Source organism: Podarcis raffonei, chromosome 2 (assembly GCF_027172205.1).
Source record: "Podarcis raffonei isolate rPodRaf1 chromosome 2, rPodRaf1.pri, whole genome shotgun sequence".
Lineage (NCBI taxonomy): Eukaryota > Metazoa > Chordata > Lepidosauria > Squamata > Lacertidae > Podarcis > Podarcis raffonei.
This window is the reverse complement of record NC_070603.1, coordinates 108635430-108663226: the sequence shown is the minus strand read 5'-3', so window position 1 is coordinate 108663226 and position 27797 is coordinate 108635430. Positions and strand designations below refer to the sequence as shown.

At 46.1% G+C, this 27797-nt stretch overlaps 3 protein-coding genes and 1 non-coding gene across 4 annotated transcripts; 2 read left to right on the top strand and 2 right to left on the bottom strand.

The window, feature by feature from the left end:
- The first annotated feature begins 1004 nt into the window (after positions 1–1004).
- LOC128408931 (histone H1.5-like) lies at positions 1005–2491 on the top strand. The gene has a single exon (XM_053379007.1). It carries the CDS (start codon positions 1348–1350, stop codon positions 2326–2328), a length of 981 nt encoding a protein of 326 aa, XP_053234982.1. The 5' UTR covers positions 1005–1347; the 3' UTR covers positions 2329–2491.
- An 8463-nt stretch (positions 2492–10954) lies between these two features.
- On the bottom strand, positions 10955–11768 carry LOC128408953 (histone H1-like). The gene has a single exon (XM_053379044.1). The coding sequence runs from the start codon at positions 11714–11716 to the stop codon at positions 11072–11074; it is 645 nt and encodes a 214-aa protein (XP_053235019.1). The 5' UTR covers positions 11717–11768; the 3' UTR covers positions 10955–11071.
- Positions 11769–13852: 2084 nt separating this feature from the next.
- TRNAV-CAC (transfer RNA valine (anticodon CAC)) lies at positions 13853–13925 on the bottom strand. The gene has a single exon. It is a non-coding gene; the product is annotated as a tRNA-Val (tRNA).
- A 3779-nt stretch (positions 13926–17704) lies between these two features.
- Positions 17705–27489, top strand: RACK1 (receptor for activated C kinase 1). Its single transcript, XM_053379014.1, has 8 exons — positions 17705–17940; positions 19895–20066; positions 20924–21071; positions 21946–22041; positions 22705–22815; positions 24915–25055; positions 26030–26140; positions 27344–27489. The coding sequence occupies exons 1-8, from the start codon at positions 17832–17834 to the stop codon at positions 27407–27409; spliced, it is 954 nt and encodes a 317-aa protein (XP_053234989.1). The 5' UTR covers positions 17705–17831; the 3' UTR covers positions 27410–27489.
- The last annotated feature ends 308 nt before the right edge of the window (positions 27490–27797 follow it).

The window sequence follows — 27797 nt, the reverse complement described above, 5'->3', positions numbered from 1 at the left end:
AACCTTTGGTCTCCAGTTGTTTTCGGAATACAATTCCCAGCTTCCCTGACCACTGGTCTTGCGAGCTAGGGATGGTGGGAGTTGTAGTCCGAAAACAGCTGGGGACCCAAGATTGGGCAACACCGCTAAGCAAGGCCTCTGCAGCTCAGAGCTGGCCAGTTACTGAACCATGTGATAGTTCTGTAGGAAGCCTGGTCACATGGTTGCATCACAGAGCAACATTGTGATGACACAATTACTTACAGGAATAAGGCAGGTGTTTCCCAAATCCCATAGGTGTACTCCTTTTAAATACGATTATCAACCTCGCCCTTTTTATTTTGATTATCATCGTCTTGTCACCCTGATCAATGGACCAAACGGAATAGTAAGTGTGGGTTAGGGTTTGTACCTGCTAGTCCCATTCCTGACCTCCATTAGTTGATTCTGCTCTTCTGTGCAGAGTCAATGTGTCTACCACATGCATATGCAAAGACCTCATGAAGAAGAGATGGACCCACTCATGCAGATCAGCATCAGGACCAGCGGTCAAAATGTTGTATCTCACACAAGCCTGCCCCTTGTCTTGGCCAACTTAACAGGGCTTATATTTCCTTTACAGCACCTTGAGGGAACCTGTGGCCCTCCAGATACTGTTGGCCAAAAGCTCCCATCACTCCAATCTTTGTCTCTGCCGGCTGGGACTGATGGAGTTCCAACAACATTTGGGAGCGCTACTGGTTTCCTAGCCCTGTTTCAGAAGGCAACACTGGGACGGAACATTTGTAAAAAGCCTGCTCTGGAGAATGTGAGCTGCTGGGAAATAGAGGCTCTTTATCTTCCCTTCCCATTCACACCACACCTCCTTTGAGCGGCAGGCAGGCAGGCGAGGCCATTGTTAAGGAAAAAGGCCAGCAGGGCCGTTTCTTGAGGCTCTGGTGGCCTCTCTGGTGTGGAGTGCCTCCCATCAGCTCCGACTGTTAGCCCAAATTAATAATAAAGTAGGTGCTCTTGCTTTTTGTGGTTTTACGAAGTAGCAATCTAGTATTGAAAAGAAAAGAAAAAGGCTTTTCCTGACATGGAGATGTCTAGTGGGGGAAAGTGTAACCTGCTAAATTTCCATGCCAGCTCTACTTTTTTTAATAGGACAAGGGGGATGGAGCAGGTGAGGCGAGTTTATGAAAGGTGAGTTCTCAAGAACAAAACGGAGGAAAGTGATTGGCTGTTGGGAACAGAAGCAGGCTAGGATTGATTCCGTTCCATCTATAAATACTTTGGACAGGAGTCACACGAGTCAGTCTCATCAGAGGCTCCATGCAGTGAGTAACAGAGTCCCAAAGAAGAGCAGCAACCCCACAAGAAGTGACAATGATTGAGGTTATGACGCCTGTAGGAACACAGGCCCCAGTTCCTAGGAGAAAGAGGCCAGGCCGAGGCAAGAGAGGAGAAACTCGTTTCCCCGAAAAGTCGTCAATAATTACGAGGTCAATGCAAAGGAGGAGAAGCCTGAATCCTGGTAAGACCATCAAGTCCCTCCCTAATATCTCAGGGCTCGTTGTCCAAGCGATTGCCGCAAGTGCGTCGAACGGCCTCACCCTCACAGAGCTGAAGGAAGTCCTCAGCGCCAAGGGCTACAATGTGAGGAGGCAAAGCCCCAGAACTCAGAGGAAAATGCACGCCCTGGTGTTGAAAGGCGCTGTGGTGCGCATGACTCACAGCGATGGCTCAAAGTTTTTCGTCATCAGGAAGCACCAGAGCAAGGCCAGCAAAATATTTGAAAACCCCAAAAGGACTGCAGGGGCAAGGAAAGTCCGAGTTGGGCGAAGGTATGGCACATGCACTGGCACAAAAACGAAAGGAGAAGTGGAGGGAGCCAAGAGCTCTGCGGATAAGACGGGAGAGGCTCGCCAGAAACTCCGAATCCCCAACAGGAGGAGACGATGCCCCAGGAAAAATGGCACTGGCCGGAGGTCGCAGAGGCTTGCCCAAAAAGCTGCTTCTAGCACGTCTGACAACTCGGATAACAAAGCCGAAGATCAGCACTGTTCCAGCAGGAGTGCTGCATCTGCTTTGAAGACCACCAGGAACCTCAGGAACAGGCCTGCCTCTGCGGAGAAATCAAAAAGGGCTAGCAGCAAAAGCACTTCGGAAAGGTCAAGGTCTTCTAAGAGCAACAGCACAACCTCTCCGAAAGGTGTGGGGAAGCCCTACAGCAAGGAAACACCCAGTGCAAAGAAAACAAGATTCTGTAGGAGCAGAGATGTTTCCTCTGCCAAAGAACAAAACTCCATGGGGAAAGCTGCGTTTCCCCCCCGAAGGCCCAAGCGCAGAGCTAGACGAAGGAGATAGCGGTACCAAAGTCCAAGGCAGGAAAGGCCTTAGAAAGGTTGCGTTTTGCTAATATAGATGTGTGTCTTTTTTCAGAACTATGTAAAATTCAATAAAGATAACTAATAAGCCCAAACAAGCAGCCTGCAAGAGTGGTTTCACTGTCTTATGAGCCAGAGTATTTTATCTATTCATAGGTTTCGATTCAAAGCCATGGCCACTTCTGAAGAGCCCCCCGGACCAGGCCAAAGGTCCATATATAGTCCAGCGCCCTGTTCTCACTGCAGCCCCACAGATGCCTGCAGACCCTCCAAGTGTCCCTATTTCCCAGGGACAGTCCCGGATTTACAGAAGCCATCCTGGTTTCTGATTTGATCCCAGAATGTCCCGCTTTTCCTTAGGACGTCCCTATTTTTGCCTGATGAATATTGGAGGGCATGGAAGGACGTCCCTATTTTCATCGGAGAAATGTTGGATGGTATGGAGCTAAGTGACCCCCGAGCCAAGGCAATAAGTAACTATACAACCTTTAGAAGACATTTGAAGGAAGCACTGTATAAGGAAGGTTTTTTAAAAATATGTTTAATGTTCTATTTTTATATATGTTAGAAGCTGCCCAGAGCAGCTGGACCAACACAGTCAGATGGGCAGGAAGAAAATAATAATAATAATAATAATAATAATAATAATAATAATAATAATAATAATAATAATATAGTCCCTATTTTCATCAGAGAAATGTTGGAGGGTATGAAAAAAAATATTGGGAAAGATGACTTCCGGGTTGGCGCCATTGTTTAATGGCGGATTCCCTCCGAGCTCCGGAGGGAATCGGCTCCGTAGCGTCTGGGTCTGGCCGCTGCGGCGAAGCGGGGACCCTTAAAATCACAGGCGCGGATGCCTGTGAACACAGAGACTCGGCGGGCACCATTTGCGCCCCCCCAATCCGCGCCGGAGCCTTTTTAAAGGCTTCGGAGCGGAGGCAGGGTGAGGCGTGGTGCTGAGAGTACTCCCTCGCCTACGGAGTGAAGCCGCAAGCCATAGACAGAGAGCGCCAACTTCTTCCAAGACCAACTGGACTCTAAAATATAAACCCGTGAGTAATACGGAGATTGGAACGTTAAAAAACTTAATTCTGGATTTGGAACGAGCGGGAAGGGGCTAAAAAGGAAGTCACCCCCCCCTCTTTGTAAACAATTTAAAGCAAAGGACTGGGCAACTAAGGTCGAGAGAACCTGTTTCTTAGTGAAAAGATCTTGATTTCACGGTTTTGACACTATAAGGATTTACTGGAGGATAAAAAGAATTTGGGGACTGAAATTTCACCCCCCCCCCCCGAGACCCGGGAACGTCCTAAGAGAAAGTCTGTTGTATGGAAGATTTTGACAGCTGTCAAGAGAGCTGCGAGTCAGCTAGTTGCCAGCTGGAAAAAGAGAACATTGTTTCTGCTGTTTTTGTTGTTTTATTTGAAAATAACGAGGGCTGATACAAATTAACTGGACTTTTGGTTTTGAGCTGAAAGGAATATTAAGGAACTAAAATCCCCCTAGAGGGGTAATAGGGATACTACATTACAAAAATGGCTGGAGCACGTAAATTTCAAGCAGAACTGGATAGAACACTCGCTCTCTTGGGAAACTTGAAAGATGAATACAATGTTATGTCTACAAAGATATCACTACTACACTGGACAGTGAACAACAGTTTTGAGCCTGATAAGGACTTGAAACAGGAAGCCTACTTAACTGAACAAGTAAATGAAACTGAAAGTGCAGAAATGATGGAGCAAGGTGCTGTCTTTGAAGAAAATGAAGGAGAAGCAGGAGATGTGCAGGAGTTAAAGGAGAGTTACAATATGAGGCCTGACATGATGATAAAAAAGGACAATAAAAATTGGATGTGGAAAGCCTGGTCTGAATGGGAGATTATAAATCTGCGGAAGGTGAAAGCTGGAGCCTTGGGGACATCTGGATCTGTAAGAAATTTGAAACAAGAGTTGGAGCCCCCCATAGGCTTCGCGTTCAAGTATGGAAGACTGGCTGGAAGCAACAAGGATTCTGCTGGGCCGGAGCCCCTCCGAGACTTGGGGTTTAACATTAAGGACTATCAAAGAGACCGGCAGAAAGGAACTGAGAGAGATAAAAGGGCCTCGGACGTGAGGTCTCCAGGCTAAATAAATAACATAAAGACTGATGGACATTGGTTGGGGACTGGAACCGGGAAAAAGGGCGGGTGGAGGTTGGGATCCAAAGGGTACATAAGGATAATTTGTTTTTCTTTTCATTTTTAATTAGTGGTAAGGAAATTGGGTAAATCGTGGAAGGGAAATTTTGGTCGACTTTAGGAAAAAGGTTTAAGAACAATTAATGAGGTATAAGTATTGATGTGTGTTTTTAATAAGGTAAAATTGGTTTCTTCTCTTTTAAATTAATTGAAAATAAGATTGTAAAAAATAAATGGAGGAAGTGGAAAAAAGAGGCAAAGTAAAATAATGGTATGTTAGAATAAATGTATAAATTAAGGTAAAGAAATAAGTTAAGGACTTGCTGAACTGATAATTTAAATTGGAATACAAGAAGGGGAGGTGTGAGGAGGTCTGAGAAATAAGGTTAAGAACAATAAGTATGAATAATTTTATGTGTTTCCTTTCTATTTTTTCTTTTTTTGTTGTTTAATTTTGTTATGTATTTTTTTTGTTTATTTTTTGTTCTTGTTTAATTCTTGAAAATGCTAATAAATATTTAATAAAAAAAAAGAAACCTGCGGGACCAGAGAGTCTTAGAAGACTGGAGTAAATATATGAAGTATTTGAAAAGTAATTGTAATGAACAGATTACGCTAGTAGGATTGCAAGACGTTTAGTAAGTAGGACTATTTGAAATATTGCGATAAAGACTAGGAGGAGAATTATTAGTTAATGATAATTAAGAGTAATAGAGAAATTAAGAAATGCAGAATAAGTGGTAAAGAATGAAAAATCATCAGAGGTGTTCACGGAAGTCTAAAATATTGAATAAGATAAGAGGCTATGTTATATGATTGTTGGATATGATATGTTAAAAAACCCCCAATAAAAATGCATTTTAAAAAACCTGAAAAAAAAAATATTGGGAAAGATGGAGGGCACAAGGAGAAGGGGACGACAGAGGACGAGATGGTTGGATAGTGTTTGTGAAGCTACCAGCATGAGTTTGACCAAACTGCGGGAGGCAGTGGAAGACAGAAGTGCCTGGCGTGCTCTGGTCCATGGGGTCACGAAGAGTCGGACACGACTAAGCAACTAAACAACAACAACAAATGAAAATATCCCTCCCTCTCCCCCGCCCTCACTCTCCACTGCATAGACCAGGCCCGTGCAAACCCCTTCCTTTCACACTTCCGGCTCCACCCCCCCCCAAAAGACAGCTATGTTTTTCTAGGGGCGGGTGGCAGCCCTAGGGTAAGCCCACACCATTTTGCAGTCCTGTCTCCCCTCCTCCTCCTCCTCTTTCAGAAGTGGCAGCCATTTTGTGCTATGCCACACTCTCCACAGCAGCCATTTTGTGGCTGCCGCCCATTGCGCTCTCCTGACATTCCAAATGGGCACACTGGCCCTAAAAGCTTGGTGGCCTCTGGGTTGCCATTTCAGTACCATCTATCAGTACTCAGTATCCGTGCTTTTATTATTGCAATGAATGCCCCTCTGCCCCCCACTGTTAAACACGCCACAGGTTTAACAATGGTAGCTGCTTGCAGCAAGGAAATGGAGGGAACACATCCACTCAGATTGCTTGTTTTAAAACAATGAACTATAACAGTGTTTAAGGGTTCCTGAGTTTCAGGGATTTGCTGCGAATCCTTCCAACACATCCTTTTTGCCCTGTGTACTGGAGGTGCCGGCAACTTTCTTGGCTGGTTGCAATAGCACAGGTAACTTCTAAGTGAGTGTGGTGAAATGAGAGAGGTGACTATTTTCCCTGATACTGAGGAACGCTCCCTGTTGCTATCAGTGTGTGCACATTTCTGCCATTGTAGTGTAATGGTTAGAGCAGGGGTCAGCAAACTTTTTCAGCCGTAGGCCGGTCCACTGTCCCTCAGACCTTGTGGGGGGCTGGACTATATTTTGGGGGGGGGAATGAACGAATTCCTATGCCCCACAAATAACTCAGAGATGCATTTTAAATAAAACAACACATTCTACTCATGTAAAAACATGCTGATTCCCGGACAGTCCGCGGGCTGACTTTAGAAGGCGATTGGGCCGGATCCTGCTCCCGGGCCTTAGTTTGCCTACCCATGGGTTAGCGTGTCAGACAAAGACCTGGGAGACCATGGTTTGGATCAACACTCAGTCATGAAGCTCACTGGGCGACCTTGGGCCAGTCAATGTCTCTTAGCTAAACCAACCTTACAGGGTTGTGGGGAGGATGAAATTTGGGGACGGGGACCACATACACCACTGTGAGCTCCTTGGAAGAAAAGCGTGGTATATAAATTTAATAAAATAAATCAATAAAATCAATATTGTATGAGTGTCACAATTAGGACAATTCCCATAGGAAGCCTAAGGTAGCTGCTGTGGGTGACTCTAATTTTGTGTTATGTCATTCTCCCCACGCAGCTATTTGGTGACAGACGCCTCCAGCACACACTCAAAATTTAAAGTGTGTCCATTGGTCCCAAAAAGTTGGCAACCCCTGCTCTATGATTCATGTTTCCCTTTGCTCCCTCCCCCCCCCCAAACTACAAAGGCTCAAAAGCTGTACCTTTTCCTCGTAGGGGGAGTTGTTCTCACTGCCTGATAATTTCAGTTTCTCTTTTCTTTCTGCCATTTTAAGTGGTTGGAATTACTGATCAAAAGGCTGTATCTGAGACTGTGGAAAGAGGAAAATCTGTCCTGTATGCATCTGTATGTAAAACCCAAAATAGAAAGTTTTGCCTGGAAATGTAGGCTAAACTACTTGTATCTTGTACATGAACTTGCATCGGTTCTTATCAATAGTGGTTCTTAGCCTGATCACAGAATGATGATGATGATGATTTCTACTACGCTGAAATGGCAAAGATGACAGTGAAGATCAGGCACCAAGATGATAAAAATGTTAGTCAAGAGTAGGAAAAGTTTATAGAATATCTTAAAGACCACTGTAGATACTAAAAAACTTTAGCAGGATTGTTGTAACATTTGTAATACGAGTTAAAGTAAAAAAGGAGATAAAATGGATTAGAAAACTGTAATTGGAAACCGGGGTGGGGGGTGTCAAGGGATCTAAGTAATCCCAGAAGTGTAGAAATTGAAAATTATATGAGTGTATAAGAATATTGTTTTAAAAAATGAAATAATAATAATTTTGTACCCGACCCATCCACTGTATTCCATGTGTTGACAACATTGTGGCTGGATTACTGCCACATGCTCTACATTGGGCTGCCCTTGGACCTGGTTCAGAAGCTCCAGCAGGTTGCAGAAGGCAGCAGCGAGGCTGATGATGAAGGCACATACCTGACAACATGTGACACATCCACTACAAGCCAGGCTCAGGGTCCTTATATCAATTTACCAAGCCCTGAACAGTTTAGGTCCAGGGATACCTTAGACACCACCGCCTGACTGACACCTTATATCCCAGCTTGATCACCAAGATCACCTGCTGGAGCATCATTGGTCATTCCACAAGTTGGCAAGGCTAACCTCATAGTTACAAAACTGAGTGACTTGAAACATTGCCCCTTCCTGTGGGATACTCTTCCAAGAGAGATTCATCAAGCACCTTCTGATTTAACCTTTAAACATATGCTGAAAACTCTTCTATCCCACCAAGCTTCTGCAGACAATTAAGAAAATATATTTATGCAATAGTAATAATATAATATAGGGACGCGGGTGGCGCTGTGGGTAAAAGCCTCAGCGCCTAGGGCTTGCCGATCGAAAGGTCGGCGGTTTGAATCCCCGCGGCGGGGTGCGCTCCCGTTGCTCGGTCCCAGCGCCTGCCAACCTAGCAGTTCGAAAGCACCCCCAGGTGCAAGTAGATAAATAGGGACCGCTTACTGGCGGGAAGGTAAACGGCGTTTCCGTGTGCTGCGCTGGCTCGCCAGATGCAGCTTTGTCACGCTGGCCACGTGACCCGGAAGTGTCTCCGGACAGCGCTGGCCCCTGGCCTCTTAAGTGAGATGGGCGCACAACCCCAGAGTCTGTCAAGACTGGCCCGTACGGGCAGGGGTACCTTTACCTTTACCTTTAATAATATAATATAATAATTTTATTATTTATACCCCACCTATCTGGCTGGGTTTCCCCAGCCACTCTGGGCAGCTCCCAATCGAGTGTTAAAAACAATACAGCATTAAATATTAAAAACTTCTCTAAACAGGGCTGCCTTCAGATGTCTTTTAAAAACAGGATAGCTGCTTATTTCCTTGACATCTGATGGGAGGGCGTTCCACAGGGCAGGTGCCACTACTGAGAAGGCCCTCTGTCTGGTTCCCTGTAACCTCACTTCTTGCAATGAGGGAACTGTCAGAACTGATTAATGGGGGTGGAGACGCTCCTTCAGGTATACAATAGCTGAAGATCTCGTTTTTAAATTTCAATGGTGTTTTTTTTAATTGTATATGTGCATGGTTATTGTAATCTGCTTTGGTTTTTTTAAAATGAAAAGCAGTACACAGTGCAAATGACTTTATAAATAAATATATGAACACAGACTTGATAGTTCTCACTGAGAATAATGTGCCCTTTTTTCCTTATTGGAGATATCAGAATCTTGTTCCTTATTGGTTTCAGGCCTTGACCAATCAGATTTAGGCAGGCTTATTCCCTCCCTGTCCCACTTCAGTCAATGAATGAGGCACTTTGAAGCCATAACATTCACATGGTGCTTTTGCTGTAGAGCAGGATGGAAAGAAGAATTGTGTCTGCTTGTGGCACGGCTAGGGGGGAGATTAGAGTCAAGACAAGGACTCAGTCCACAAGGGCAAGGTTGCAGTTTCCAGTGGTTTTGAGTACACAGGCTGCTTCAGAAAGGGAAGTATGCAAAGCAAATTGGAGCCGGAGCCCCTGTCTATCTGGCTGCAGTCCTGGAATATCTCAGTGCTGAAATCCTGGAGCTGGCTGGCTAAAAGCAGTGAATTATCCTACACCACATCCATCTTGTTGTGCAGAATGATGAGGAGCTGCAGAAACTGGTAGAAGGAGCCGCCATTGTGCAGGGTGATGTTCAATCTTTGCTACCGTCAACAAAACTGAAAAGATGATGAACACAAGCAGTGGTTGAAGCTGCTGGATCTTCCAGTGCGACAGTAAAATCCGGTCGTGTCCCTGTCAAAGGACAATGAAGACATTTTTCTGCATGGTGTCAGAAAACCCAGAGGCTCTTTTCAGAGCCAATCCAAATCTTTCTAAGAGCTGGAACAGAAATAGCGTTGAAGACTCATTTTCCATAACTGATGAGTGAAAAGTCCCTTTAGCTGCAATTGTACACCCACTTGCTTGGAAGTTCCATTGAAATCTTTGCCTGTATGTATAGGATTCTGCTGCTGCACGTGTTTCAGATTTTATTTCATGGCTATTGTAGAGTTGGAAGGGATCATGAAGGTCATCCATTCCAACCCCCTGCGATGCAGGAATCTTCCCCTACGTGGGGCTCAAACCTATTACCCAAAAATCAAGAATCTCATGCTCTACCAGCTGAGCTAAACCATGTAGTTACGGTAATTATATAATATTTGGAACAAAAGTACAGGGCTAATAACTTAGTCTCCTCCCCACTTCTCTAATTACTTTTTTTTTACTTTTGTCTACTGATATTGGAAATGACCATTTTCAAAAGGCTGTGGTTTGGAGAGGATTTTTTTGGTTGTCAGAAATAAAGCCAGTGTGTCTTCATTTCATACGTGTAGCCAGGAAGGGCAGGGGGGACAGTTGCCCCCCCAAAACCAAGCAAGTAAATAAAAATACTTAACTAAAAGTAGATATTGCAGCAATTTTACAGAATTTTCTGAGCACTTGGGGTCAAAAGAACGTAATTTAAAACAACTGTCGTTCAGACATTTCATTCTGAATCTGCTAGACAGAGGATGACCAGTGAGTGTTCTGCCTCCCCCCAACATAAATCCTGGCTGTGCCCATGCTTCTTTTTACAATGTTGTGCTGAGATTTGGATTAATATATATTTAAAGGTACAAATCAATATTTTGTTAAAACTGAATTAAGCTGAAGCATCTCTCTAACCCAGTCTTTAGTTTAACACGCATAAATTGGATTGTGGCTCTCTGCTTTTTTTTTTTTTTTCGTAGAATGTGCAAAAATAAGTAATGAAATAAACAAGAAAGGTATTTTTATGGATTAATACAGGATTAGCCCGAACTTTCAGTGTTTTATCCATGCAACCCTGTCTGGTGGGCTAGGCTGAGATGGCGATAGGTCTATATGTCAGACAGACCATCAGCCACACCATCCTGGCTCTTAACGCCTGACAGTCTTTATTAAACCTCATCGAACTTTCCACGAAGAAAAGCCACCAAAGGTCCCGCGTTTCCACACCACAGCTCTCTCGGTTTTTATCACCACCATCCTATTTAGCCTTTCGATTACACCTAATCTAAAACTACCGAGGCGAGAAAACCAAATGTCAGATGAGCAGTACTAATAGGCAAAGCACTTCAGAGGTCTTTAAGCAGCGCGCTTTTAATCTGGAAATGCAGCAGCTCTTTCAGCGAGTCTTGAGTGGCTCTTAAAAGAGCCTTTTTAAAGATATTAAAGTAAACTGCCGGGTTTTCTCTGTATTTAAGAACCTTTCACCGTTGAATGCTTGTCGAGCTGCCGTCTCCTGCCAGGGACGGCTGTCTTTCTACTACTTCGGACACCTTTTGGTTTAGAAACGGCCGGCTGTTTCTTCGGCGACTTCTTTCTCGGCTCCCTGCTACCCGACGCCGGCCTTTTGTGGGCAGCCGCCGTTTTCCTCACTTTCCTCGCCTCAGGCTTGGCAGATTTCTTCGGCGGGGTTTTCCCGCCATGCTTGAAGGATCCCGAAGCGCCGCTGCCGGTTAAGCGGATCAAGACCCCATTCGATACCAGTTTATGCAGCTCCCGTTTGAGGTGGCTATTTTTGTTCCTGTTCAGGTTGTAGCCTCCTTCCCTGAGGAATTTCTTCAGGGCTGCCAGCGACACGCCTTTCCGCGAGCTGGAATCCTCGAAAGCCTTCAGGATAAGCTGAGACAAAGGGCCGGAAAGGCGCTTCTTTCCTCTCCCCGAGGATTCGGAAGTGGACGGTTCGGAAATAGTTGCAGGCGGAGGGGCGCTCGAGCCTTCTGCCTCGGTGTGAAGTACGGGGCTTCCCTGTCGGATTCCCTGCCGGGTTGATTGACGCCTTCCCTGCCGAGTTCCTTGACGCTTTCCCTGCCGGGATCCCGGCCGCCTTCCGCGACCCATCCTTCCACCCTCCCTCGAAGGCAGCGCGCTGCCAGCTGCCCGGAGCGCCACTGAGAAATAAGCCAGGCATCAGGGTATATATAGTGTGGTGAGGCTGACGTAAAAGAACAAATTTGCATATGTCCGTCTCTTCTCCCCCACCCCCTCCTTCCTTCTGTCACACCGTTGGAGAGGACCTTAATAGTGACAGTTTTCACTCAGGTCCGTTTTGGAACCCGCCGACTACATGCCTAGCTTCGATATTACCATCGCGGGGCGGGCGGGGGGCGGGAGAAGAGAGAGAGAGAGAGAGAGAGAGAGAGAGAGAGAGAGAGAGAGATATGCGGGGTGGTTTTTTTAGCTATCTCGTATCTAATCATTTGTTTCTTAAATGTGCTGGTTGGGGTCTTTTTTGGGGGGGTACTCACCCCCCACTTTCCAGGCGCGAGGAAGCACAGGAGGCGCCTAATAGGGAATGGACGAAGGTAAAATTCAGCTAACGTTTCGAGCAGGTAGTCGCCGAGCTGTATGAGAGCTCCTGAAATTTGATTCCGCGATGATGGAGCTGCATGCATACTTAATTGGTAGCCCTTCTGTATTTGGCATTCCGTCCCTACACGTTAATTATTGGGCAAATGCTGCATGAAAACTACCAACAGTGCTATCCTGCACATATTCGAAGAAGGTCCCACCGAGTGCAACGGACTTATTGTTTATTTCAAATGTTATAATGCAAGAGTGGCAAGTGGCTTCCAGAAAACATGCATCTGCGATAGCCAGAAATCAAAAATATTAATACGCCTGTGAACCATAAAGCATCCAGCCTGGTGGCAGGATTTTAGAAGGAGCATCACATTTCCAGGCCAAAAAGATAAACTGCCTTATACTTAGTTGGGCCACTGGTCTTTATAGCTCCATGTTATGGACACTGGCTGGCAGCAGCTCTGCAGGTTACTGAGATGTGGAGGCTTAAACCACATATAATTTGTGCCTTCGTGTCCTGGAAAGAAAATAGTGGGGGGGGGGGGAGAGAGACACCACCTTTTTTGAGCTTGAAAATTACTGATGGGGTACTTGTTGTCCACCATATGTTGTTGGACTCCAACATTTACTTGTTTATCCTATATTTTATTCTGTGAACTGCCCTGAAATCTTATGATTAAGGGTGGCATATAAATCTAATAAAATAAAATAGATCCCCATCTGCCCTAACCAGCATGGCCAATGTTGAGGGATTGAAGAGAGCTGTAGTCTGGGGTTTCACCCAGACCCATCTTTATTCCAAAGAGCCCTGGTGGCTTCAGCGGCTAAGGGTATATTTTACCAGTTTGGGTAGGTAAGACAGCTATGGCTGTTTCTGAACAGCGATAGTCTGACTACTGTTGTCAATGCACTGGAAATCTCCAGACTGGATTACTGCAATGTGCTGCATGCAGGGCTGCACTTCAGGGTGACCCAGAAGCTGAAGCTAGTGATTCATAAATGAAAATTTTTTGGGGGGGGTTGTCCAGCAACATCTGGAGAATCCCATATTCCCCATTCCCATTCTAGACCAGAGTTTAATGAATAACGCACAGAAAACACACACACACACATGTCCCATGTATCCAGTGGAGCTTACTCCCAGGTAAGTGTGCATAAGACTGCAGCCTTTCAGCACAGTCCTCCACAACTACCCTGAAGTAAAACCTATTGATTTCAATGAAGTTTTATCTGCATTGAGTAAATGGGACTTACAAAATATGAATAGTACTGTTAGAGTATGGATGTCTGAAACAATGAGTGATCACTTGAATGAATGGACATACCTGCCAGATTGGATATAATATTTAGACTTGATTGTGAACAAGCAATAAACCTACAGGTTAAAGTTTGTATGATTTTATGTGTCTTTTTAATAAAAATTTAAAAAAATCAAGTCACACACTTTATTCAGTTTTCTCTGAACTTCTCCAAAATTTAATGGGCTTTCAAGCCACAAGCATTTAATTTCTCAGTATCGGCACAAAATCCTACTTTGAAACAAAACAGACTTATTTTGTTGGTTAATGAATTTACAAATGGGAGGTGGGAGATAAAACAGACTCTTTTTAACTTATCAACTTCAATGAAGTCTGCAGTCTCTATTAATGTAAAGGCAAAAAATGTATGTAAGGCTGTTTCTGCCCGGTTTCGAACCGGGGACCTTTCGCGTGTGAGGCGAACGTGATAACCACTACACTACAGAAACCCAGCTGTACGCCTTCTCTGAGCTACTGTGGCTGATTGGGAAAGCATGACTGGTATGAAAGCCATGGCAGTCAAAAGGAATCTGCTGACACATCATTCTTGGGTCTGAGTCACTCTAGTCTCAGTGGGAGTTATTGCCTGTAATTACTGCTACTGCTAAGACCTTCAGGCTATAAATTGAACTTACTGAGTGTATAGGATTGCAGGCAGAGTTTATTCTCACAGCAGCTCAACAGCATCTACAGCAGCAACATGCATAGATTTGTGTGCAAAAATGTAGAGCATTTAGGTTCTCAATAACAGGGACTGTGTACAAGTATTGGTTCAAGTCATAACCTCCAGCCAGTTGCCAAAGGGAAAACAACACTGTGGAGTGATCCTTTGGGAAATCTGAGCCACATGCCCAGAAACTCTGCTGTACTGGAGGGTAGCATGAGACTTAAAGGTAAAGGGACCCCTGACCATTAGGTCCAGTTGTGGCCGACTCTGGGGTTGCGGCGCTCATCTCACTTTATTGGCTGAGGGAGCCGGCATACAGCTTCCGGGTCATGTGGCCAGCATGACTAAGCCGCTACTGGCGAACCAGAGCAGCACACGGAAACGCTGTTTACCTTCCCGCTGGAGCGGTACCTATTTATCTACTTGCACTTTGACGTGCTTTCGAACTACTAGGTTGGCAGGAGCAGGGACCGAGCAACAGGAGACTTAGCAACCGGAAAATATTACTGCTGCTCTTGATATTATATTAAATATGTGATTTCAACATTTTTACATTGCATTTCTGTTGCTTTTCACTATAGGTCACGATGATGGTGGTTTTAATAGAAAAACAGGCTATAATCATTAAATCCCCATCATCAATATTTCATGGAAAAATCAGCAAATGCAAGTTAGCAATTGGGGAAAGGGTGGAAAAGAAGGGGGAGATGGGTGTCAACCGGCTGTTGTATCTAGCTTTGAAAGAAGGAGCTATGATTCCATCAATAAAGGATATTAAGTGGGTCCAATGGTCAAGAAGGCAGTTTCTGCACACCCTGTACAGAGAAGTGAGGAGCAGATGGGACTCATCAACCTGGGAAGACTGCCCATCTAGGAGAAGGATGATGCTAAACTTCCACTGCCTTGCAGGATATTTTCAGGAATAGAAAAGGCTAAGGAGTAAACCCGACACAAATCTAGAGTCCTTAAGATGGTTGGGTGGCATTTTGTACCCCTCCTTCCAGCAACTCCTGCAGCCAAGCTGGTACCAAACGTATTGCTATGGTTTCCTTTCTACCACATCAGCAAGGGGGGGGGTCACCTGGGCAGCCCAGGACCTCCATACACACTGCTCAAGCTTGCGCCCTGGAAAGGTCACTTTGGTGCTGCTTGTGCAGCCGTTTGACTTCACCCCCGGAGGCACACTCCATTGCGTCTCAAGATATATGGATGCCAACAACATCAGCTTTCACAAACCTGGTGCTCCAGCTGGATAGCTCAGTCGGTTTGAACATAAGACACTTAATCCCAGGGTTGTGGGTTTTGAGCCCCATGTTGGGTGAAAAATTCCTGGGTGAAAAATTCCTACATTGCAGGGGGCTGGACTAGATGATCCTCATGGACCATTCCAACTCTGATTCCAGATGTTTTGGACTACAGCTCTCAATAGTTAAGGGTCCAAAAACATCTGGAGAGTACAAAGTTGGTGATGGCTGTAGTACATCAAGGCATTTATCATGGAAATGAATGTCATCTTCCTAAGACTTCTGTGGAATTATAATTATGATTTTAATGGATCTCCTGGGAATGCTAAACTACCCTTGTATTTAGCAACGTGCATATGCAACATGGATTTTCATGCAGGAGAATGAAGGGGTTGGCAGGGGACTAGCAGATTGATTTCCCCCTCAAGTCTACAGCCAGCATGGAAACACAGTGGGAAGGATGGCAGTGAGAGCAACAGAGGGATGGATCCTTCCCTCTCTCCACTTATCCATTTGATTTTAAAAAAGAGAATATTTTTATTGATTGCCGTTTTCATACCAGCCACGGAGGGAGGGGCTGTCAGGCTATTTAGTCCCATAACCAGTTAGGAAAAACAACTACTGCCGCAACTTTTGTGGTCTTATTTACAAGGCTGCTTTAAATGAGCAGAATATTGTCTTTGGTTGAGACTCGGCTGTTGGTTCCTATTCCTTGCCACAAAAGCAGCAGGCAAGTAGTGTGATCTTAGACATACCCAGGGTGACCTTAAACATATTACCTTCCTTGTTAGTCCCACTGAGATAATTGGGACCTGCTTCCTAATAAGTATACTTAAGATTGCTGGAACATATGCAATCAAAAATACACGTGTGGCATTCCCCATGAGGTTCCCAACAACACAAGACTCCCACATCTCACTTTTGGATCCCAACCTTGTATTTGATTTCAGAGATAAAAATATGTAACTGGTTTTTTTTGTCATGATTATATGCCAAACTGAGGCACCATCTGCATCATCATACCACTTTAAACAGCCATGGTTTCCCATAAAGAATCCTGGGAGTTGCAGTTTGTTAAGAGTGCCAAGGAGTTGGTAGGAGACTCCATCACCTTGCTACAATTCCTAGAGTGGCTTAACCATCCTTCCCTTTTCCCAGGGAACTGTGGGAATTTTAGCTCTACGAGAGGAATACAGTGGTACCTCGGATAACATACGCTTCAGGTTACAAACTCCACTAATCCAGAAATAGTGCTTCAGGTTAAGAACTTTGCTTCAGGATGAGAACAGAAATTGTGCTCCAGCGGCGCGGCGGCAGCAGGAGGCCCCATAGGCTAAAGTGGTGCTTCAGGTTAAGAACAGTTTCAGGTTAAAAACAGACCTCCGGAACGAATTACTGTAAGTACTTAACCTGAGGTACCACTGTATGGACAATAAGGTTGAATTATGTTGTACACCACCTTGCTATATTTTCTACGGAAGCGCAGCTTATAAATGTCTGAATAAAGATTTATTGCACATTTGTGTGTGGAGTGGGGTGGAATTGCAAACAAGCAGTTCAGAAACAAACCAAGTTAATACTTCATGCATCCGAAAAGGTGGGCTTTAGCTTAAGTTATGACTGCAGCTAACGGCACCGTAATTATTTTGTTGGTCCAGGAGTCTGCTTGATGTAACAGATCCATGTAACCCTCCTGGAAAAAAAAAATTTGCGCGTACCTAAGAGAGGAAGAGAACTAGTGCCGCAATTTTGTACCGCACGTTTGTGTTTATATGTGTTGGAAGCCACCCAGAGCGGCTGGGGCAACCCAGCCAGATGGGCGGGGTATAAATAATAATATATTATTAATAATATTCTGGTAACCCTCCTTGGCAGAAAGGCGGCATATCAAGGAAGAACCGCTCCCCGCAAATCAGTTGGAGATGGGCCAGTTCACTGAGCAACGAAGGGCTCGGAATGAGTCTCCCACTAGCATATCGGCCCATTAGCGACCACCATGCTCACGCCGCAAGCGCGGACGGAGGAGTCTCATCGCAAGATATCGCGAGGTGTGAAACGCCAGGGCGCCGCCATGTTGGCTGCTGGTGGGGAAGAGGCTGCGGCAAAGAGTCTTCTCTAAGAAGCATGCCGCCGCGTTTCGTACTTATGGATTCGCAGCATTGCGCGTCGCAATTTGCCTCCGCGAGCCTGAGGAAGCGCGGCCCAGCGCAAGGCGCTCCGCAGGGTCGTTCGTACGGTTGACGTGGGGGCCGCCATGTTGCTGTACGTCGGCGCCGGCGCCGCGAGAGGGCGCCGGGAGAGGCTATTTCCGCTTCCGGAAGAGGCTGCCGCTTCCTTTCTCTCCCTGGGCCTCAGCGAGCTGGCAGGTCCGGGCTAAGGGCCGCCGGTGAATCCGCCTCCATCCTCCGCCTGCCGCGGGAGCTCGAGCCTTCTCAGCCGCCGCCATGACGGAGCAGATGACCCTGCGTGGCACCCTGAAGGGCCACAACGGATGGGTGACCCAGATCGCCACCACCCCTCAGTTCCCGGACATGATCCTCTCCGCCTCACGCGGTAACGGAGGGCCGGGAGAGACCAACTCGCGAGGCGGCGCGGGGGACGCGGGGAGGGAAGCGTGGAACGGGATGGGAGAGACCACCGTGTGATGCGGGGCGGGGGGGGGAGAGAAGCGCCTAGTTGTTGCATGTGAGGTGAAGGACGCGACCATGCAGCCCCATCTACGTGTAATTGGGAATGGGGCATAAGGAGAGAGAGAATCACGTGCTGGACAGGGTAAGGGTTTGGGGAGGTTCCCAGGCCCCAAGGGTTTTTTGGGAGGGGGCGATAAGGAGAATAGGAAATCAAATAAATAGCAAGGGGTCAGCCACAGAATCATATGAGTGGGAAGGGACCACGAGGGTCATCTAGTCCAACCCCCTGCAATGCAAGAATCTTTTGTCCAATGTGGGGCTCGAACCCACAACCCTGAGATTTAAGAGTGTTATGCTGTACGCCGTCTCAGCATATTCAAGCAGAAAATGAGGTTTATGTAGCAAGGCCCACCTGCTTCTCTTTCTTCCCAGCCCTGATGATTAAATTTGACATTTGTCTGCTGATCCTGAGGTCTGAAGACATGTCCTGCAATTATGATGGGGCAGGAGAGGATCTGTTCCCGAAAGGGAGCTTTCGGCCTTAAAAGCCAACCAAAAGTGGCCAGGAGCAAGCCTGCAATTCAGGAATAATGAGGCTCTACAGCTGGTCATTCATACTTGTGGCTTAGAGGGGAAGGGCAGTGAATTTCCTCCATTAATTAGCAGCTCTAGCTTAGGAGGGACTGATTTCAGGCTTTAATTTCTGTATTGTTAATTTATACCCCATCTTTACTCCAACACACTCAAGTTGGTGTGTGTGGCATCCAGTTTAGTGTCACACCTTGTAAGGCAGGTGAGGCTAAGCAATTTTGTCACTGGCCCTGTGTGAGCTTTGTTGCTTAGTGGGGATTTGAACCCTGAGGTCTCTCTCTGGTCCTAGTCTGACATGGTAACCCGGGGGGGGGCAGTAAGCCGAAGTGGTGCTCTCCAGATGTTGTTGGACTACAACTCCCATGATCCCTGATGGTTGGTCCTGCTGTTGGTTGGCACCTCATAGACATCCTTTGCTCAAACTGCCATACCAGGCACTACATCCTTAGCACATTGTTCGTAGGGTGGTTGCTTTCTGAGCCTCGATCATGCCAGAGAAGGAGCAAGCAACCTATTTGGTGATGTGAGCCAATACCAACTTTTATAGCAACTGCTGAAGCCAGAGGAGTCCACAACTCTGGTGAGCAATTGAGGATAGCTTTCTCTGTGATATTAGTGCACAGGTGGATGTCTAAGAGGGGTTAGTACTGGGTTTTTACAAAGGATACCTCGTATTTGGATCTAGATGCTGACACCTACAGTTAATTCCTGGTAAAGCTGTAAAAGCTGGGTCATAATTGTGTGTATTTGAAGGCAGTCTCTGGTCTGAGAGGACTTTTCTCTCCAAGGGAATTGTGGTTAGGAACTGCATCTTTGTCATGTGGTTTCAAGTGAGGGCATGTTAAGAGTTTGCAGGAAGCCTTGGCTAGTCCGGTCCTCACTGAGATGGTAAAGCAGAGTCTGGATTGTAACACTTCAGAATGCAAGTGGGGGCTGGTATAACTTGAGTGCTCCTCCAGCCATACACTTCCCTTCACATGGGAAACTAGATGTTGGGGAGAAGTATTCTAACCTAGCCATCTCCCTGAAATGCTGGCTTTCTGTGTGCAGGTAAGTGTTTGGCAAGGTGGTGCATTCAACTAGGCAAGTCCCCACCTCCAGTCTGAAGTGGTACAGTCCAGGCATGACTACTCCCTTACTAGAAACTTGGCCACAGTGGAGTGCAGCAGCCTGATTCAGGGAATGAGTAGTAAAGGAATGAGATGCCTCCCGCCCCTCAAGTAAGACCTATCTCAGTTTTGAGAAAATCTGTGGAAGAACCATTTGCTATCTTTTTCCTCTTGCAGACAAGACGATCATCATGTGGAAGCTGACTCGGGATGAAACCAACTACGGGATCCCCCAGAGAGCCCTTCGGGGCCACTCCCACTTCGTCAGCGATGTGGTTATCTCCTCAGATGGGCAGTTTGCCCTCTCTGGCTCATGGGATGGCACCCTGCGCCTCTGGGATCTTACCACGTGAGTGTAGATTGGGGAAACAGAGTCTGTGTTGATTGAAAATAATTGTCCTCTGCAGACTGATTATATGTTTCACTCTGCCCAGTTCTCCCGTGGTTTCCCCCTTTCTTCTAGGTTTTTATTCCTAGTACGGTTTCCTGTTTTTATCACTGGTTGCTTTGGGTTTTGTGCTTGCTTCCTCCTGTCCCGATGATTAGATCTGACACAATATCTACAGACTCCACTGGGGTTTGATGATACGTCCTGCAATTATGATGGGACACTACAAGAGACCGAGAAAGTGGAAGCTTTCTGTTTTATTGGAAAGGGGAGGGGAAGGGGAAATCAGTTGGAAGGGGACACCTGTTTCTGGCAGGTTTTTGGAATTGCACATTTCCCTATACAGGACATTTCAGGTTGCCCTTGTCATGGTTCCGCAGTGAGGGTGCTGAGAAATTCTCAGATCCTTCATGCCCCTTTCATTCCCCTAAGTTTGGGGAGGGTTATGGACTCGGTTCAGTGTAGATCAAAGGGAAAACCTCTTGTTGCTGGTTTGTTAGTTGCTCACCCTATGAGAGCTGCACAAGGTGGTAGAAGAAGCTCTGCTTCCCTCTCTTTAGGACTCATTGGCTACTGAAATTGGAGTGAGGGACGTGGTCCTGTCTCAACTCCTGGAAAAGTTCCATTGAAGCAGGAGATCCTCTTCCAAAATTAACCTTATGGGCCCTAGGAGGAGATCAAGACCAGAAGGGGAGGGTCTTTGCAGGGGAAGGGGGTTAAAGGAGGTAGCATGGCAAGGCAGGGGAAAACAAGATTTGGTCTGAGGGGCTTTTTCTTTCCTGTGTTGCACTGGGTTTGTAATGACATCTCCCTTTCAGAGGCACCACCACCCGGCGTTTTGTGGGCCACACCAAGGATGTGCTGAGTGTGGCTTTCTCTTCTGACAACCGCCAGATCGTCTCAGGTTCCAGGGACAAAACCATCAAACTCTGGAACACTTTGGGAGTCTGCAAGTACACTGTACAGGTTAGCCTCTCCTCCCTCCCAGATCTGGGCATTGAATACCACTAAAGTTCACACCCCTTTGTTTTAGATTTTTTAAATATACATCACCCAATCAACTGTGTCCTCTGTGTGGGTTACAAATATAAAATAAATAAAATACAATAAACAGTATTTTAAAAGCAACACCATGATATCATTTAAAGGAAGCACCAAATGTACAAAAGCCTTGATGTGCCTTTAGTGGCTGTTCGTCCAGACAGTTGCTGCAGGTGTTCAGAAAAGGGAAAACTTGCACTTTTCGATTCATGTTTGTGGAGAAAGGATGGGTGGGATCCTGCTTGGGTCTGAGGGCATACCCTGCGTTTTACATTGAAGTAACATTTTGATCCTACCCTTCCAGTCTCTCCTCATCCTTCTAGGGGGCTGGAGCTGCAACACTAAAAGCCTGATTTCTAGTACAAACTAAGCACGCTAGTGGGGCAGGCAGTCCTCTTAGCAGTAACCCTTCTGTAGAGCACAGCTGCCAGCCCAGGATATATATTGGGTGAGGAGATCTCTGGTGTACCCTGATCCCAAGTTGTTAAGGGCTTTAATTGCTCAAAAGTTAACCTCTGCCAATGCTCATGACACTTTATAGCAGTTTATAAAGGGGGAAAAAGAAGTCTGTGCTTCTTTTGACAGGAGGTGGAGACAACAGAAGGCAGGGAAGGATGGAGCCAAAGGAATACATGTGCATATGCAGTTAGATGTGCTTAGGTTTCCTTATTGATAAGGAGTTAGAACTAGGAGGTGACACACGTGCTTAAATGTTAATTTTCGGAATGGTTGTTTCTCTGTAACACCCTGTTACCAGCTTGTACTGAGAGCTGTCATACCTTCTTTTTTCTCCACTCAGGACGAGAGCCACTCAGAGTGGGTCTCCTGTGTGCGCTTCTCCCCCAACAGCAGCAACCCCATCATTGTCTCCTGTGGCTGGGACAAGCTCGTGAAGGTGAGTCGAGTATCAGCCTTAATCCTCAAATCTCTGTCTAGGGCCTCCCTATGGAAGTGTCTAAATGATGCACAAACATTCTATTTCCTGTCCTCTCTATTGGAACCAGCCCTTCAGATCTTCTGGTAAGGAAGGGCAGGACTTTGGAGTGCGCTGGAATCTCACCACCTCTCTAGTCATCTAGCGAAGCAAAAGTCCTGAAGCCAAGCCAATGAGTTGTGGAGGTGCGGGAGGGGGGATTGGAGGGAGAATTGGGGCCACGGGGTCCATCAGATTTGCAGCAGCTTGTAAACAGTAGGGTGTTCTCTTGTCCTCTTAGCATAGGTGACTCAATGAGTAATACGGTCTCTTTGTTGGTGCCCCGATGGGAGCAAGAGTAGAATTCTGTTAAGTCAGTCTTGCAAAGAGAGGAGATATATTGGAGGACTGCTCTTTTCACTAAATAGGCCTGCATCAAACAGCCACGTTTTATGTATCGGACGTTCAGTTATACTTCTATTAGACAGGCACCGGTTTTGTTAACGCAGGCTGTAAATTACGCGAGGGGGTGAGATGCTTTTCAACAATCACTGGATCAGGAATTTGATCACACGGCAAGAGCTCACCTTGAGATTAACAGCACCAGCGAATCAGTTTTGAGTCTGTACTCTCCCCATCTTGCAGGTGTGGAACTTGGCTAACTGCAAGCTGAAGACCAATCACATTGGGCACACTGGCTACTTGAACACAGTGACAGTCTCGCCTGATGGCTCTCTGTGTGCTTCAGGTGGCAAGGTAAGTCTCTGTGGCAAGTCTCCCCTCAGGAGGTTGAACCTGTTCAAATGTATAGCCATGTGCCTAAAGCTTACTTGTCCAGACAAACTTTGCCCAGTAAGTCATGTTACCTCCACACACAACCATCTAATAGGATTGTGTATGAATTCATGAAGTATGGTTTTGCATTGATTTATTTTCTTCATTGCATTTTATCAATTCTGTGTTATACATTGCTTTAGATACTTTTAATAAAAAACAGTGTTAATAAATAATAAACCAGAGCGGGTGGAGAGGAACTACTTTTCTTCTCTCTTTACACTTCTGCTTATCTGGTAAACTGGGAGGCCTTCCACTATAAATTGGCCAGGTGTGTTGTTTATTAGGGAGAGAGAGAGACAGAAGGAAACATGGGCAGTTGCTGTGAACCGGATTTTGCTTAGCTCAAGGTACTTAGGGGGAGTTAGCTCATGGGTGTCGTGTTTTCGCTAGAAGCATCTAACCTAGACTTGTAAAAATAAGTTACTAGTCTGCTAGGGGCATATCCATGCTTGCCATGGAGGGAGGGAGAAGCCCTCTTCCATTTCCAGTAAGGAAATCCAGGATTATAGCTCCGAAATGAAATGCATTCTTCCTTTTCACCAGCCTTCTAGTTGCTGACAGAGGGGAGTTAGAGCTGGGGGTCAGTCAGTCTTACCTGCACAGCTACTACGACAGGAACACAGGGAGCTGCCTTAGACAGAGTCAGACCGTTGGTCTGTCTCCCTCAGTGTCATGCATGCTGAGTGGCAGCAGCTCTTCATGCAATGGTTCTTTTTCGGCCCTAGCTGGAAGATACTGGGGACTGAGCCTAGCAGCTTCTGCATGAGAGCAGGTGCTGTACCACTGGGCTATGCCGTTTCCCTGAATCGATGGAGAACCTCAGGCTTGGGGGCCAAATATGGTCCTTTGGATTCTCCCCAGGCCACACTTGCCACTGCCATTTATCTGCTAAGCTTTGTGGGGAGGAAATGGGTGTCAGGTGGCAGTTAGAGAAACAAGGCACAGCTTCCTCAGCTCTTCTAAGTATCGATCAGGGGGGCTTTTCCCCAGCCTAAGGAACACTGTCCCTTCTGCTGATAATGTCAGGAGTGTGGCATCAAAACTCTTAAAAACAGTTCTGGAGTTTGTATTGTGGACATATCCTCAGAATAGACTGCAGAAATAACTTTCTAATTAAAAGCAGTCTAGGAGCAGAGGAAGCTTCGCTGGCTAATTTAGAATTGTGAAGTTGGAAGGGATCTCAAGGATCATCTAGTCCAACCCCCGCAATGCTAGAAGCTTCAACTAAAACATCCATGACGGGTGGCTGTCCAACCTCTGCTTTAAAACCTTCAAGGAAGGAGGAGATCTCACTTTTGGGGAGGTTTTCCAGGATGCTTGATCTGTGTGAAATCATGCTTTTAAACGGAGCTTGTGAGCAAGATGCCCTATACAGTGGTACCTCTGGATGCGAACGGGATCCGTGCCGGAGCCCCGTTTGCATCCTGAAGTGAACGCAACCTGCGCGTGTGCGGGTCGTGATTTGCTGCTTCCGCGCATGATGTCATTTTGAGCGTCTGCTCGAGCGGCGAAACCCGGAATTAACGGGTCACCGTGGAGCGCAACCAGAAAATATTCATCCCAAAGCATATTTAACCCGAGGTATGACAATAAGCTGCTGCCCCCTTTTCTTCTGCTTTGCTCAGTGCTCTTGCCTGCTTAGTGACATTTAGCACTTTACCATCCTGTTGAGATCTAGTCAGAGAATCCTGACTGTGCTGTGATGAAACTTACACATGCCGTCTGACTTACTACCATGCGGATACTCAGAGGCTGTTTCTGAGCTGTCAAACATTGGGTGGGAGATCTGTTGCTTTGGAGAAAGGTTCCTCTCCCCCCTTGACAATTTCTGTTTAAGGGGCAGAGGGTGCATGAATTAATAAGTTAAATGTCACAGCTTTTTAGGGGCCTTGAGTAGGTGCTGGGAGGAATGGGGAGACTCGGACACATTAAGATTCGCAGCCTATTGCCCTTTTCCATTGCAAAATCATTCTGGACTTGGGGGCTTTAGATCTAATGTCTGCTTTCTTCCACCGCAGGACGGCCAGGCTATGCTGTGGGACTTGAACGAAGGCAAGCACCTGTACACCCTGGATGGTGGAGACATCATCAACGCCTTATGCTTCAGCCCCAACCGCTACTGGCTGTGTGCAGCCACTGGACCCAGCATCAAGATATGGGTAAGTTAAGAACCTGATGTTGGCTGTTGAAGGCTTGGGAAGAACAGAGGAGATTAACTCTTCTCCCAGCCTGAGTCTTGTTTTCCCTGTCAGAATTAAGTTGGTGTTCCCTTGACATTTCTTCCTTGGCAGTCCTGGGAGAGTCATGTTAGGCTGCAGCTGAAGTTCCTTGAATTTATAGTTTGAGATTTTAGCAGGCCAGAGCAGGATGTTCAGGGGTCAGGCTGGCATAACTCCTTATATGGTAAAAACAAACTTAAGTTATGCAAAGCATTGTACACAAATTAATTTGTATGGGCTGCGGAATGTGCCTTTCTTTGGCAGATAATTACTGTTTCAAGGCTAAATGTGGTTTTCTCATTCTGCCGTCTAAAGAGCAAGGGGCCTTTCTCTTAATGTCAGTGTGCAGAAGATTCAGTTGCCTGGATGTCTCCTGCTCCCTGCAACTGCAACACACAGCCTTCTCATTTTTGAACAGAAGATGCAAATCTAATTGTGGCTGAATGTGTCTGCATATTTTTATTCCAAGTTAAAATCTGAACTGCCACGGTGGTAGAGGATACAGACATTCTTACTTATGAAGAACTAGCCTTTCTGGTAAGAGATCTGGTACTTGGCAAGCAGGCAGATAGTAGCAGTGATGATATTCAGGGGGTTGGTCTAGATGACTGTTAGGACCCACCCAAATCTACAATTCTGTGAAGCAGAGAAGGAGCAACAACTACCAGTGGCGATGGAAGGGAACACATTGTGAGTGGTGATTTCAGGCTTGAGAGTGAGGGGACTGACGTGCTGTGATGAAACACACTATGCCGTCTGATTTTGCTTCCGTGCGGAAAACCAGAGGCTGTTTCTGAGCCTGTTGCCCAAACTACATACAGCATGCAAATAGCAGGTGGAAATTGAACAAAATGTTCGGCCTAGAAGTCGGCATCTCCCATTTGACCATCTAACCCCTGCTTTCTTAACATCAGGACCTGGAAGGCAAAATCATTGTGGATGAGCTCAAGCAGGAAGTGATCAGCACCAGCAGCAAGGCGGAGCCGCCCCAGTGCACCTCATTGGCCTGGTCTGCTGACGGACAGGTAAGAACCGGGCTGTACAATCAATCAATCTTCATTGCGGTCAAAGACCAGACAGCAAAGCTAACCAAAACAACTGCCACAACCACATAAAGAAGCGGATGTAATTAAAAATCCCCTATAAACTTATTTACATTAAAAATATCACTCCATCAGCTAAAATCTGTATTCAGGAGATTAAAACCAGCAGTCCTTGTTGCTATAAAACAGCATTTCACAGCAGGCTGTGCAAGATGCCCAGAGGGCCGTGCAGGAAGTTAAAAAGAGCTGGTGCCTCCTCCAGCCAGGGAAGACCTGGGAAAGTGGGATTTGTCAAAGCCTGCATTTTTGAGCTTCCACCTTTGCCATACTGGGCTTGTGGCATTTTTGGGTTTTCTTGAGGAACCAGAACTTTTCACCCCAACTGCAGCTGACAGTGTCTCCTGATCAGCACTTGAAGGGCAACCAAGGGAAGAGGTTTTAGCAGTGCTGCAGCTAATCCTGGTTTCCTGGGCTCCTAAAAATTTGACACCGACACTCGTCTTGAGTTTTTTCCCAGTCAAATTTGTTATGTATAAAATACATAGATACACTGCCCAACAAGACTGCCCATTATTTGAACTGGCAGATAAACGGTGTATTGTCTTAAGATGTGAAGATGAGGGGAATGGCCCTGCAGCCAGGCTTTTGGTGGCTGTCTTCCCTTATTCTGCCCCAGTGACATTAGGCACTGCCTGATTAAAGTATGCAAGTTGTGGAGTTTGAGGGAATGACAGCTGACCTGGCAAGGCGGGAATATTCAGGAGCGAGTTTCCCCCCTGGCAAATTTTTCATTTCTCATTTACAACTCCACTTACAGAGCGGAAAGTGATCAAATTTTATCCCTTCTGGTCTTCCTGTGGGCTGGATACTTCTCATCCCCCAATACAATAAAAAGTGGACACCTTGGGCTTGTCACAATCTGCTGTTCATTCATTCAAGGCTTTTTTACCCTGCTATTCAGCCGTAAGCAAATGTCAGAGCAGCTTGCAGATCACTAAGGAAGACTCTGTAAGCCTGGGGTCAGGAGGTACCTAAAAAGATAGGACACTAAAGGAGAATGCGATTGGTAAAATGATCTTGGTTACATGTGCATCTAATGAACAGCTGTCTAGAGAAGCTCAAGCAGAGGAGGTTCCAGAAATTGCTGTGCTTCCTAACACTGTTTCTCCCTCTCTGTTCCATCAGACTCTGTTTGCCGGCTACACGGATAACCTTGTGCGCGTCTGGCAGGTCACCATCGGGACCAGATGAGAGAGTGCAGTTTGACCACAAGGCACAGACATATAATTATGTACAAAACAGAAACAATAAACTTTTTGTGCTGAACGTTATCACTGTGTCCTGCTTCTCCCCCCCCCCCCCAAAGATATACCTGGAAAATGAGAGTCACTATTCACTTACCTGTTTTTTACAGGCATCTCTCCCAACCCACTGCTGAATTAACACTCAGCTGATGGAAGCTGCCACCGCTTCAACCAGGAATAAAACGCCTTGTCTCTTTAGATCAGGAATGACAAACCTGTGCGCCAGGGGCAACCCAGAAACTGCAAGGAGTAGACCAAAGTTCCCTGCAAACCTCAGTCAGATCTCAGTGCTGAGATGGGGTGATAAAATCCTCTACAGAACTCTTTAGAGATGA

Coding starts and splice junctions, on each gene's coding strand:
- LOC128408931 (XM_053379007.1), top strand. CDS start 1,348: ATGATTGAGGTTATGACGCCTGTAGGAACACAGGCCCCAGTTCCTAGG.
- RACK1 (XM_053379014.1), top strand. CDS start 17,832: ATGACGGAGCAGATGACCCTGCGTGGCACCCTGAAGGGCCACAACGGA. Junction 22,816..24,914: donor TGTGTGCTTCAGGTGGCAAG/GTAAGTCTCTGT, acceptor CTTCCACCGCAG/GACGGCCAGGCTATGCTGTG. Junction 25,056..26,029: donor GACCCAGCATCAAGATATGG/GTAAGTTAAGAA, acceptor TCTTAACATCAG/GACCTGGAAGGCAAAATCAT.
- LOC128408953 (XM_053379044.1), bottom strand. CDS start 11,716: ATGGGTCGCGGAAGGCGGCCGGGATCCCGGCAGGGAAAGCGTCAAGGA.